The sequence below is a fragment of the Zonotrichia leucophrys genome, chromosome 7 (assembly GCF_028769735.1).
Source record: "Zonotrichia leucophrys gambelii isolate GWCS_2022_RI chromosome 7, RI_Zleu_2.0, whole genome shotgun sequence".
NCBI lineage: Eukaryota > Metazoa > Chordata > Aves > Passeriformes > Passerellidae > Zonotrichia > Zonotrichia leucophrys.
In genome coordinates this window covers 17631174-17643356 of record NC_088177.1, presented here as the reverse complement: position 1 = coordinate 17643356, position 12183 = coordinate 17631174, and the positions used below count along the sequence as shown (strand labels likewise).

Below are 12183 nucleotides of genomic sequence, written 5' to 3'. Positions count from 1 at the left end.
ACAGAATGCTCTGGGTTGGAAGTGACATTAAAGATCATCTCATTCCCAACTCCTGCCATGAGGGACACCTTTCACCTTCCACTAGACCAGGTTGCTCAAAGCTCCATCCAGCCTGGCCCTGAACACTTCCAGGGACAGGGCATCCACAGCTTCTCTGGACAGCCTGTGACAGCACCTCAGCACTTGCACAGTAAAGAATTTATTCTCAGTATCTAATCTACACCTGCCCTCTTTCAGCTTGAAGCCATTTCCCCTTGTCCTATCACTACACTCCCTTGTGAAAAGTCCTTCTCCAGCTCTCTTGTAGGTCCCCTTCAGGTACTGGAAAGAGAGTTTATCTCATCTCAGTGTGATTTTCTAGCCATTGTTTATAGCTTATCTACTGTCTCTTGCTGACCTTTTATTCTTCTGAGAACTGCACTGGAAGCAGGTCTGTTTATTTCTCTTAATGCTTTTTGTAATCCTGTTATCATCTCTTCCCTTCACTTATTTTCCTTGCCTTGATAATGTATGTTGAGGTTTGGGGTTCTGCCATGCCTTTCCTTGAAAGGACAATTTTTATCCCTCTCTCTGTGTGTAGCCTCCAGTGTTTAGATCATTATGGATTCACTTTTGTGCTCCTGTTCCCAGCAGCACAAGATGAGGAGCTGGAGTTGGATGAGTGTTGGGGTGCTGGGTGCTGAGCCAGACAGTGAGGAGCTGTGGCTGTGAGGGACCAGGGCTCTGAGGGGACACATGGCTGTGCTGGGACAGACAGACAGAAGCCTCAGTTCCTCTGTTGGGGTACCAGTGCTGTGCACAGTCTGACCAGGAGCTCAGGGATGTTCTCCAGTGAGCTGTTCACTGTGCACACTCTGACCAGGAGCTCAGGGATGTTCTCCAGTGAGCTGTTCACTGTGCACACTCTGACCAGGAGCTCAGGGATGTTCTCCAGTGAGCTGTTCACTGTGCACAGTCTGACCAGGAGCTCAGGGATGTTCTCCAGTGAGCTGTTCACTGTGCACACTCTGACCAGGAGCTCAGGGATGTTCTCCAGTGAGCTGTTCACTGCCTGCTTGGCTGCAGGAGTAGTGTGTGGGTTTCTCCCTGCCAAACTCCTTAAAATGTTGCCTGTGTGCAAGTCAAGGCTGATTTGTGCCTGTTTGTGATAAATGGATAAATTTCAGGGTTTTTTTTCCTCTTGGAGAAATGAAGCTTAAATTCAGTTTTGTGAGTAACCCATCTTTATCTGAAAACTGGATTCACACTCAGTATGATAGGGCTTTGTATTGATTTTAAAAACTGAAAGCTTAGAAGGCTTACACAGTTAGTTGTTCCAGTTACAGAAGAGTAAAATTTTCTGTTTCATGTCCTTTCCTCCCTCAGAATATCGAATTTGCATCAGTTTTACAGTTTAATACAGAAAATTGCTTATAATCAACAGAGCACTGGGTAGCCTTGGTTCCATGACACAGAAAATGGCTTGGCCTTGTATCATTAGCATTCAAGTTCCAAGTGCTCTGCCCTTGCCAAACTTGGCTGTGTTGCACTGACAGGTACAATGGCTATTACAAGTTCTGTGTTGTACTAAAGAGAGCTTTATGCATTAATAACAGCAAACTAAGGAAAAATAAAACTGGTGTTATTTTGTATATCTGTTGATCAGTCAGTATATTTTTTTTGCCATGAGTAGCCTTAGGACAGGGAATATGAAAGCTGTGGAAGATCTCACATACACTTATGTAGCCTGTAGAAGCTGTTCTGTGGTGTTAGGAATGAAGCATATGAGAGTAACTTGTGATATTGGTTCCTGAGGGAATACCGCTGCATGGACACTGCTTAATATTCTTTGGATTTGCTTACCATGTGAGAAAGTGAAAGCCTGTAAGAGATCTTCCTCTCTGACCTGTGACAATCAGGGTTTTATGTACTCAGTTTTCTGAGTGTTTGATGTGCATGCCCAATACCTAAGATCAAAACCCAACGCAGCAGAATTTGAGGATTATGTACATGATGTATGTTTAAAAAAACCATACAAACACAAAAATTAAATATAAACTGTTCTGGTGATCAGTGATGCTCTGTACTTCTCAGTGATGGAAAACAATTTTCAACATTCCCATGACAAATGTTTTGGCTACACAGATTTGTCCACATTTATAGCATACTTTGAAGATATTCCAAAATAGCTCATGGTTGATTATTGCTTGGGCATGTTGAAAGTGATGTTTTTCATGACAGGCTCAGAGATCTTTTTCAGGGACAGGATGTAAATATTGGTAGGATTTCTCTGTTGATACTGTTTGAAGGAAGTGCTGAATTTGTTACCAGTTTAAAATATTTAACGCTAGTAGTTGCAATAATTTGGATTGCTAAGGTCTTTTAGAACTTATTTTTGTGGTTTAGAAACCAAAATGAAATAACATTTAGGGCTGGAAACAGCACAATGAGCAGTATTAGCAGTTCTTGTGATTGTTTTTGCCCATATTGTAATATTTAGCAGTTTCTTTTAAAGGCCTATGTTCTGGAATCAGCTGAATAAAGCAGTAAAATAAAGGGGTTTTATGAACACTGTATTTATATCCCTTGAATTAATAATAAAAAACCCCTGTGAAATGGACTCCTTAATTTGGAAAATTACAGAAATAAAAAAAAAAAACCTGCATCCTTCAAAAGTTATTTTATATATATATATATATAAAACTTCCGAATATATATATGTGTGTGTGTGTATATATATATGTATGTATCTTAGCGATTCTTATAAGTTTAAAAACAGATTTGTCTGGTAATACTTTATTTATGTTTAAAGGTCATTCAAGATGTACATGCCCATCTTGGGCTGCTGTAGGTATCCAGGCTATGGTCTACAAGAACCTTTGTAGACCAAGAAGAGTTTGTATCTTGGCCTTGTGTGTGGTTCCAAATAATTCTCCTGAGTTATCCTTTTGAAGCCTCTGGTTTTGTACTGTTGATGCAAGGTGCATTACAAAGTCTGATATCCAGAAGCATCTGGATTGTGCTGCTGTGATACCTAAGAGTGGAAAATGTTTCTGAAAGAGACCTAAAGATGCTGTCTTTGCTCATTTTAGCTTTGATTTCATCTACCTGTAACAGGATATCAGAGTAAAGGCAATATCTCTGCAAGGTCTGGTGGAAATGAGTGATAAAAAATAGAGGATTATTGGGAGGAAGAGTGTTGTTGAGCTCTTGAATTTTATTCTTTCACTGGCTGAGATTGCATTTCTAATTACAAACAGAAATGCACATTAAAAAAAAAAAGATACAAATTCTTTGCTCTTTTACACCAATGGCTGCACTTGTTGACCATGTTTTATAACTGGACAATCTGTGGTTTTGTAGGATGCCGAGAAAAGAACGCCCCTTCACGTTGCATCATTCCTGGGGGATGCAGACATCATTGAGCTCCTCATTTTGTCAGGTAAGGTACAGTCCCTCACTGCTGTTAACTGGTAAATCAGCTAATTTTAAAGCTACAGCAAAACATACATGAGGGAGTTTTGGGCATTGTTTATTTCTGAGTTTCACAGAGCTTGTTGCATTTCTTGCAAGCTTAGAAAATATATTTAAATTTGGTGATAAAATCATAAAAAGCACCCTGTGACTTAGCAGAATTAATAAACAAAATAACTTTTAACAACTTATAAAGCCTTCAAACTGACAGTATTTGTGAGTCAGAAACTTGCTGAAGGACTTATTTGAAATATGGCTTCATATCCTGGAGTACAAGAATTCCTGTTAAGCAAAAATTATGGAATAAGAGCAAAAAAATTATTAATCAGCTTAAATGAGTTGTAAGTGCTATTTACATTAGAAGCATGTTTCTAAGAATCAGGACGTTTATTTGGATATTAGAAACTGTATAGTAGGAAGTATCTAAACAAAAGAAATAAAAGTTTCCCAACTGTTGTAGTGACAGAAAACACGATCAAAATATGTCAGAACAAAGCATAAAGCAGTCATCTCTCAAGAAGGGAGCATAATTCATGGCAAACTCCTGGATGTGCTGGCAGATTTCAAAGCAGTGTTTTTCTAAGCTGGAGAACTGTAAGAGTAAAGCTTATGAGGATTTAAGAACGTGGGACTGAAAGGAACCTTATGGTACAAACTTCTAACCCCTTGCAAGCAACTTTGCTACACAGTTGGTTTCACAATTTTTTAGACAGCTTCTTCAAATGAATTCCATATATTTTTTTAAAGTTACTTCAGAATTCTCAGCCCTTTGATTACAAGGCACCTTCTAATTTCCAGCCTTGAATCCTAGAATAATTCAGGCTGGAAGATATTTCTAGAGATGACCTGATCCAGCCTCCTGCTCAAAGCTCTGAATTTCAAAGTCAGATCAGGCTGTTGATGGGTACATGCAGAGCACACAATTGTATTTCTTTGGCTCACCACTCTAGCCAGACCTGGAGAAGGCAGAAAATGAGAACTCACTTTGCTGTAGCTGTGTTTCCTCCATTCATTCTGGAATTCTGGGTTGCTTAATTGCTTAGTGAGGGTAACTAGCTGGCCATACATCAGCTCTTCCTGCTCTACCCCTGACAGCAGCAGAATGGTTGAAAAGAGCAGTGCTCTGCTGACAGGTTATGCTTGGGTGGGTTTTCAATGTGCTAAATGCAAGCATGATTTTCTTCCTTGGGAGGAAGGAGTTAATAAATTTAATCTGTCCATGTGTTCTTGCAGTGTGTGTTGTTTGTCACATACTGCTGTTCCATTGTGGTGTGAGGAGATTCAGGAGCAATGTGTTTTTTCAAGTTTTGCAAGCATCAGCACAGGCAATATCCTCATCAAGAGAAATGTGAAACAGTTTTGCCCATTTTTCCCAAACATCATTCCCAAAAACATCCCAGTGAATGTTCCTGGTGAGGGAAGAAGGCTTTCTACAGTTCCTCTGGCACACTTAGTTCTAGCACCTCACTGCCAAAATGTCATCCATGGGTTATAAGGTTTGTCTGATCAACAGCATAAAATGTAGGTGGTGCATCTTGGGGAGTTTTTATATATCCAAATAAGTGTGAAAAACTTATAAAGTGGGCTTTTAAAAATTGAACTTTGTGTCAGTGGGACTGTGGACCTATCCCCACTAGCTCAGCATGAGTCAAAATTAATTTTGTGGTGTGTATTCTACTTATTCATTGTTCTTTGATATATGAAGTATCATTACTCGTGATGAGCATGAGTATTGTATCCAAGAGCAGGTTTGGAGGTTTCTGAGAATTGAAGGAGCAGGTTTATGACTTGTTATAAACACCTCTTTGTGACTGTAATCCTTCCATTATCTAGGCTGCAAGGGCAGGTACAGCATCTTCCTTTGCTTCACCTCTTCAGTCAGCAAATGCTAGTAGTGAAAGTGTATCATAAAATATAAATCTGAACATAACATTCCGTTACATAAGCAGGAAAACTTTGTTGTCTGACTTTAAATGCAATGGTGTTTTCACAGAGAGAAAGCACACAAACACTTGCTGTTGGTGTCAAGCAATATTCTCAGCATGAGGAGAAGCTAGGAGCAGTATCAGCACTTTTCATTTTGTTCAGGAGAGAAATTAAATTAAATACACACCTGAGATTTGTGGTCCATAAACTGGTGGTGGCACAAATAAATGTAGTGTCTAATGAATGAAATTTCTGCCCAGGTGGCTGGAGACAGACCAGGAATGGCTTTCTAGGTAGCCACTGAAATGGACTCTGTTGGAACTGGTACAGGAGGGAGAGTGCCAGATCCCTCAGCTGGTGTGAGCCACCCTGGCCCATTGAATGTCAGAACCAGAGGGGTTTGCACCTGCCCCAAGGTCTGATCCATAATCAGGCGGTTTCAACTGGGGAAGGGTGCTGAGGGGTTTTGGTTTTTTGAGTACTTCTTCACTTCCTTCTGTCAGAAAGGAGAAGGAGCGAGGTAACCATCTCAGAGAAGGAATCTCTGTGGGTGCCACAGTCATGGACGTGCAGGAACAATTGTCTGGGCAAATAAAAGCTGCATTTCCATTTGGGCTGGTTCCTGAGAGTATCATGTTTGAGCTCTGCCCCTTACCCCTTGTTCCCCACCAAGGCACTTGCTGTCTTGGCAATATTGCCTTGCTTTGCTCTTCAGAAGGCTCTGAGCTTCTTGCCAGGAAACTGTCCTTACATTTTGGTGGGCCAGTTGCTGTGTCTTACAGGAGAAATTGGAAAGGTGCAAGTAAATAATGACATAAATAGGTTAAAGAGTACAGTTTTCTTCCTCCATTGACTATCCCTAATATTGGAGATTCAGACTGTGGAATCTAGAGATGTGGATTTGGCAGATGTGCTGGACAGAAAAGTGTACTTTAGTTATGATAAAGAGATGTTAACTTTTTTCCTGAAAGCACGCATCAAGTTGTTTATTTCAGATCTCAAAAGAACAGAGGCAATTTCAGATTTATTTCCTCTTCTGGCAGAAAAATTTGAGAGTGAAAAATGGCAAAGATTACAAAACAGCCATATTAAAGAAAAGTAGAATACAGAAAGTTTCCTCTCTGTTGATTTTATCTGTAACATTATATGTTATGTTGTCTACTTCAGCCTCACAAACCCTACAGCTAAGTCTTTCTGTCAGGCTCAGGAAGAGCATGGTGGAGAAAGTGAGGCTGAGAAAAGGCTTTACTCTGAAGACCTTTTTTTTAAAGTGGATATTTTATAGGATGGGTGGGTGCTGTAGCTATCTGAAAGGATTTAAAGTGAAACCTTTAAAGCAGCTTCTATTTTCAAGGAAGATTGTGCCATGAATGACACAATTTACACCAATTTGAGTGGTTTTCAGCCCTCTTTGTCCTTACAGACACACAGATTAATTCATGGAGTATTGTAGGAAGTGCACTGAGACGTGGTTAAGGTACTTGGTCCAGAGTGAAGAGAGGGAAACTGAATTTCTGGTTGATTTGGAGGATGTGTTGTGGGTTGGTCTCGTGAATTTAAGCTTCTGGTGTTTGTACACTCATTTTAGATGTGGTAGCATGTTCTAGAGCACTTAGTCTTTAAAACTGGATTTCTGTGTTACTCTGCTTTCAAAGGGCCATCCCAGGATAGGCCCCCAAGTTTCTGGAATGCAGAGGACACCTTTGAAGGACAGCATTGCTCTCCCAGTGCCTCTGCTTGATCATCCTTAAAATGACAGATATTTTCTGTCCCCAAAGGAGTGCATCAGTGCTGGTGAAGTTTTTTCACTGTTGTTAACCATTGCCTACGAAGAACTGCTGGGAACCTAGAAGCTGAATTATGGTGAAGGAAGTGGCAGTGCAAGAGGAAATGTTTTGAAACGTCTCTTCAGAAGATGTGCATCTCAGTAAATGCACAAGAGCAGGTTCTGTAGCAGGCAACAGGTGAATTGTGTAGCTCCTGAAAAACAGAAATCACAAACACATTCAGCTGATGCACTGCATTAGACACCTAAGAGCAATTTCACTGTTTCACATAAAGAGGCACAAAGAGGTAAAAGGATGTGTAAAACAGCTGAGAAAGAAAAGGCTGATAGTGTGCTGTGCATTATTTTATTTACACTGGTCTTGTTTTCCTTTTACTGTTTTCTTCAGTTTTCTTGGTAACTGTTTCAGTTTCTCAAAGGGTAAGTGGATCAGTGAAGGGCATGAATAGCTACTGATGGAGATACTTCTCTAGGTTTTCATCTTCTTTGTACTCACCAGTGCTGCTGGAGTTGTTAAATACTGAGGAATAATCTTGGTCATGCTTTCCTACTCTACATATTAGCCTTTCTTTTTTGTAACCCTCTGCTTGTAGGAGTTAGTGAATGGGTAGAGATAAAACAAAAGAAACCTTAGTTAAGAACATAAGGCAAAAACCCCCAAGGCAAATACAAAAACAATTTCTAAATCCAAAAAGTTTAGAGATTGCTGTCAATCACAAGGAATTTATGTAAGCAGTTTCCATCTCCAAGACCCCTACCAGGCCAAACCAGGATAATGGAAGGTGCCTTGAAGTCCTGTCAGCTTCCTGATGGTGAATAAAGTCATTGCTTTATTGGTCTCTAGAGCCTCTCACAGTGCAGGCGAAGGGCAGGATGCTAATGTGTCAACTGTAATGGCCTCCTCACAAAGAAAAAAGGCAAAAGCTTCCTTCCTTAGGCAGATTAATTAGAGAACTCTTTGACACTGTATCTTTTCCAAAGTGTGTTTTTCCAGAGGGCAGGTTGTACCACCAGGTACCAGGTTCTGAGGTGAGTTTGGAGGATTGCCTCTAATTGTTGCAGTAGCTATGAAAGTGGAATTGTTTTTCTTGCAGCCAAAAAACGGCATCCTGACTTGTGGAAATATGCAAGAACTTGTTTCTTCTGTGATTATCTAGAATGATTCCCAATAACCACTGTGATTCACAGGCAAGAATCTTAATATTCCTGAGAATCAGCTCTCAGAAAGTACTGGTGATTCAGAGAGTGGGATTTATTAATTACAGCTTTTGAATGCACTGAAGTTATGGTGCAAAATGAAGCTTAAGCATCCCTTTGTTCATGAAGTTCAGAGGCTCACCCAGGCTGTGCTTCTCTAATTTTTTTCTGAATGTTCTACCTTTCTCAGACTAATGCTGCTGCCTGCAAACCTGTGAGGCACTATATTTTCAGGTTAAGCCCTTTTTAAAATGAGTTTCTCTAATCCTTATGACTAGATGTCCTTCCTGAGGTATCACATCAGTGAATAGCTTTAGTATTTCTTGCAAAGAAATCTTTTTGATCACACAAATGTACGGGATACCTTTAAAAAAAAAATTGGGGGTTTGCAGTCAGTCAGGACCACTGTGGTTGTCAAATATTCTTCCTTTATCCTTATTTCTGGCAAGCCAGCCCAAATCCATCCTCTTGCCCAGCTGCTCTTGTCAGAGCACCTGTTAGCACTGAACTGCAGAGGAGGCAGATGAGTTGTGTTCTTCATCCCTGCTCTTCTGTTGTTTGCCCAGGAACACCCACAGAACCTGATGTAGTCAGTGCCCAGTTCTGTCTCCAACCTGAGCATTTCCTGGTCCTGTATTCTTGATCCCAGCAGGATTTGTGAAGCAGGGAAGTGATTATTTTTTGGTGGTTTGCCTGATGAAGCTGGAAACAAGAAGTGGTTGCTCAGGCTAGTTCCTTTCATGTCTGCAGATGGCAAAGTGCTTTAAGCAAAGGGTGCTTTTCTTCCCCCCAGCTCTATCAGTTGATCTAAAAAAATACATCCACATAGACACATGTGTACATGCATACATAGGTAATTCCTTCCAACAAACCTTGCTTCTTTCGTGTCCTGTAAACAAAGCAATTTCTAACAATAGTCCTATCTAGCTGGTTCTTTTCTTTCTGAATCCCTCTTTTTCTATCTGACATCTGTTAATGCATTTTCAAGGTGAGCATGGTGCCAGGAGAGTCCTGGGGAGCACGGAGAGTGCCGAGTACTCAGCTCTGGTCACTGGGAAGCAGCTGGGCAGGGCTCCCAAGGCGTGCCTGTAACCTCTGCTGTCTGCTTGCAGGAGCTCGTGTCAATGCCAAGGACAACATGTGGCTGACTCCTCTCCATCGAGCAGTTGCTTCCAGAAGTGAAGTGAGTAAGATTTGATTACCCTGCTTTTGCACATGACCAACGTGCTGGGGGAAGGGCAAACCCTGCAGAGCCGTGGTGGGTGGCATGGGCATGCAAAGAGGGAAGGCATTTCCTGCATGCAGGGCTTTGCAGCTGGAGGTCAGTGTTTCCGTGTTACCTGTAGCTGCTCTTGAGCCTTCGTGTGCTTGATTCCCACCTTGCCTTACATTACCCTAGCAAGTCACAGGGAGCAGTGAGCAGGACTCACATGGGATAGAGTCCACAGTGGTCTACAATGCCCACACTATCTTCAGGTGGTGAAAAAAGAGAAATGGATCCCTGTGGGTGTGTGCATGCTGTGTGTGTGCCAGAAGGGAGTGGATGTGGATGTGATCCAACATGTATTACCACATAATTTGTTTTGGTTAATTACATCTCAAGGCATCCGTTAGGTTTTCTGTTAATGCATTTGATTCATGCAGAAGGGAGGGTTTGCCCATGTTTCTTCTGCTCGACAAATAGAAATATTCTGGGATCGTGTTGTACCCCTTCCATTGCTGTCTTAAAAAGGAGCAGCAATAACTACTGGGAGTGTAGCTCGGGCATTACTCTGTTTCCAACTGCACCATTATTCTTGGCTTTCCTTTGTGGACCTCCCTGTCTACTTTCACCCTCCCAAAACTTCATTACCAGTGAGCCCAACTGCAGGCTGAATTGGCTGCTGGGGATGAGGGGAGGGGTTGTGAAGCAGACAGAGGGTGGCTGTCTTCCAGAGCCTGATGGACTCGAATCACCTCTGTAACAATCCAGCGCTTGCCAAGCCTGGAGGCAGGAATCCTGGGCTCGCTTCTGAACTCGGGCATTGTTAGGCTGCTGGCTGAGCTTCCCAGCTGCTGGCATCCCCTGGAACCCTCTGAAAGGAATATCTGATAGACTGTGAATGCTGTAATGAGGCAAAATACAAAAAGCCATGTTGGGAAACAAAGATCAGACTTAAACCTTAAAAATCAGCCACAGTCTTGCTGATGCAGGAATTGCAGCGTGCTTGGTTTCTGGTTTTGGATGTGTCAGAGTACATGATTTTATCATCAGCCACAGTCCTTGCAGAAAATGTATGTCTTTCTGTGGCTTTGTGTCTCATCTTTAACTCTTTGTCAGCTGAAGCACAATGAGAAAGTGTGCTGGCAGTTCTGGTACCTCTCAGTGAGTACCCAGGGGCATTAGTGAGGCGGCAGGGGAAGGCATCAGCCTTTCATCCCTCTTCATGGTATACTTCATAAACACATTCAGCTTTCTTCTCCCGCCATTTTTTCTTCATTATTTATACTAGAATTGCTACTTTTGGTAACAATTTGGAAACAGGATTTATTATTTTTGAGGCTTATTCAGTGCTGCTTTTTGCCTTCTTACACAAGTGAGCAAATGTGCAGCTTTGATGGTGATAGCAATAGATAGCAGTGGGTGAATTCAGAGTTCCCATTGATAGAAGATGAGTTGGTGGTCCAGAAGCTGACCAGTAGGACTTGGTGTAGTTTTGGAAGTTCTTGTGAGCACAGTTGTTTTTAGAATGATCACCAACAAATTTTATTATCAATCTTTTACTAGAAGATTTCAGAGGATTCAGAAGTTATCTCCTTGAATCCTTTTATATGTTGGTTAAAAGAATGGATTCTTCTTTACTTATGTCTTGATGATTTTCAGGGGCTTTAGGGATTTATGTTTATTTACAAATCAGTAACCCTTAGGGTGTCTGTGTAGGATTGTTAATGGATATATCAGCTTTCAGCCCTAAACAGTTTAAAAAAGTTTAGAGATTTCAATTTGTTAAATTGGGATAGCTAGAGACAATGACTGCAGAGGCTTACACCACAGCTGGGCACTGCATGCATAGGGAGAAACTATAATAAAAGGGTAAAACTCATGCTTTAAAAACAATAGAATTAAAACTTTTCCATTAGGATTTTAACTTTTGATTTCAAATCTGAAAGAGCAGCAGACTGCAGATGTAAACAAAAATATGTAAATATTTTTATTTTAAAATCTAAGTATTTTTAGCTTCGGATATTCAGTCCTTATTATTTACTTCTAAAAATTCTCCTTTAACATTTTTTTTTCTTTCACTAAGAGTGCATGAAGTTTCCTGCTGACTTCATGTCCCAGCTGCGTAGGTCTCCAGTGAATTGCATTGAAATGACTCTTAAAATAGTAGGCCTAGTAATTTAAAAAACAAAATCCTATTGAGACATCAACAGTCATATATCATTATTGGTGCAGTGTCACTCACTGAACAAATCTGTTAGAGGAGAGTTTGTGAGATGGCTGTAGAAAATGAAACTGCTGAGATCATTTGAGGACAAAGACATAAAACTCCCAGTATATATGTAGTGTTGATACAGACTGCAGGCACTCTCCTGGGCCATTCTAGATATAAAAGTACTATGTAAACATACAGTATGTGTTTGTTATTTATTAATAAAATTTTGGCTGGGCTTAACAGAAAACTGTGCAGTTTGTGGAAAAAGAATAAGGTACTCTGTAGGACTAGGGCTCTCCCACATACCAGATGTGAGTTGTATTTATCAGACAAGGCTGCTTGAATGCTACTGTGTCCCAGTAGTTCCTCTGTATTTTGTTTGTTTGTGGGGAGAAAAAGGAAGAA

At 40.9% G+C, this 12183-nt stretch overlaps 1 protein-coding gene across 14 annotated transcripts in view; it reads left to right on the top strand.

Moving 5' to 3' along the window:
- ANKRD44 (ankyrin repeat domain 44) overlaps positions 1 to 12183 on the top strand; it is a 131463-nt gene that overhangs the window by 66915 nt on the left and 52365 nt on the right. For all 14 annotated transcript variants that reach the window (XM_064717731.1, XM_064717730.1, XM_064717726.1 and 11 more), the window contains 2 exons: positions 3343 to 3421; positions 9475 to 9545. In XM_064717731.1, the coding sequence (XP_064573801.1) occupies positions 3343 to 3421; positions 9475 to 9545 (150 nt within the window). The remainder of the gene's footprint in view (positions 1 to 3342; positions 3422 to 9474; positions 9546 to 12183) is intronic.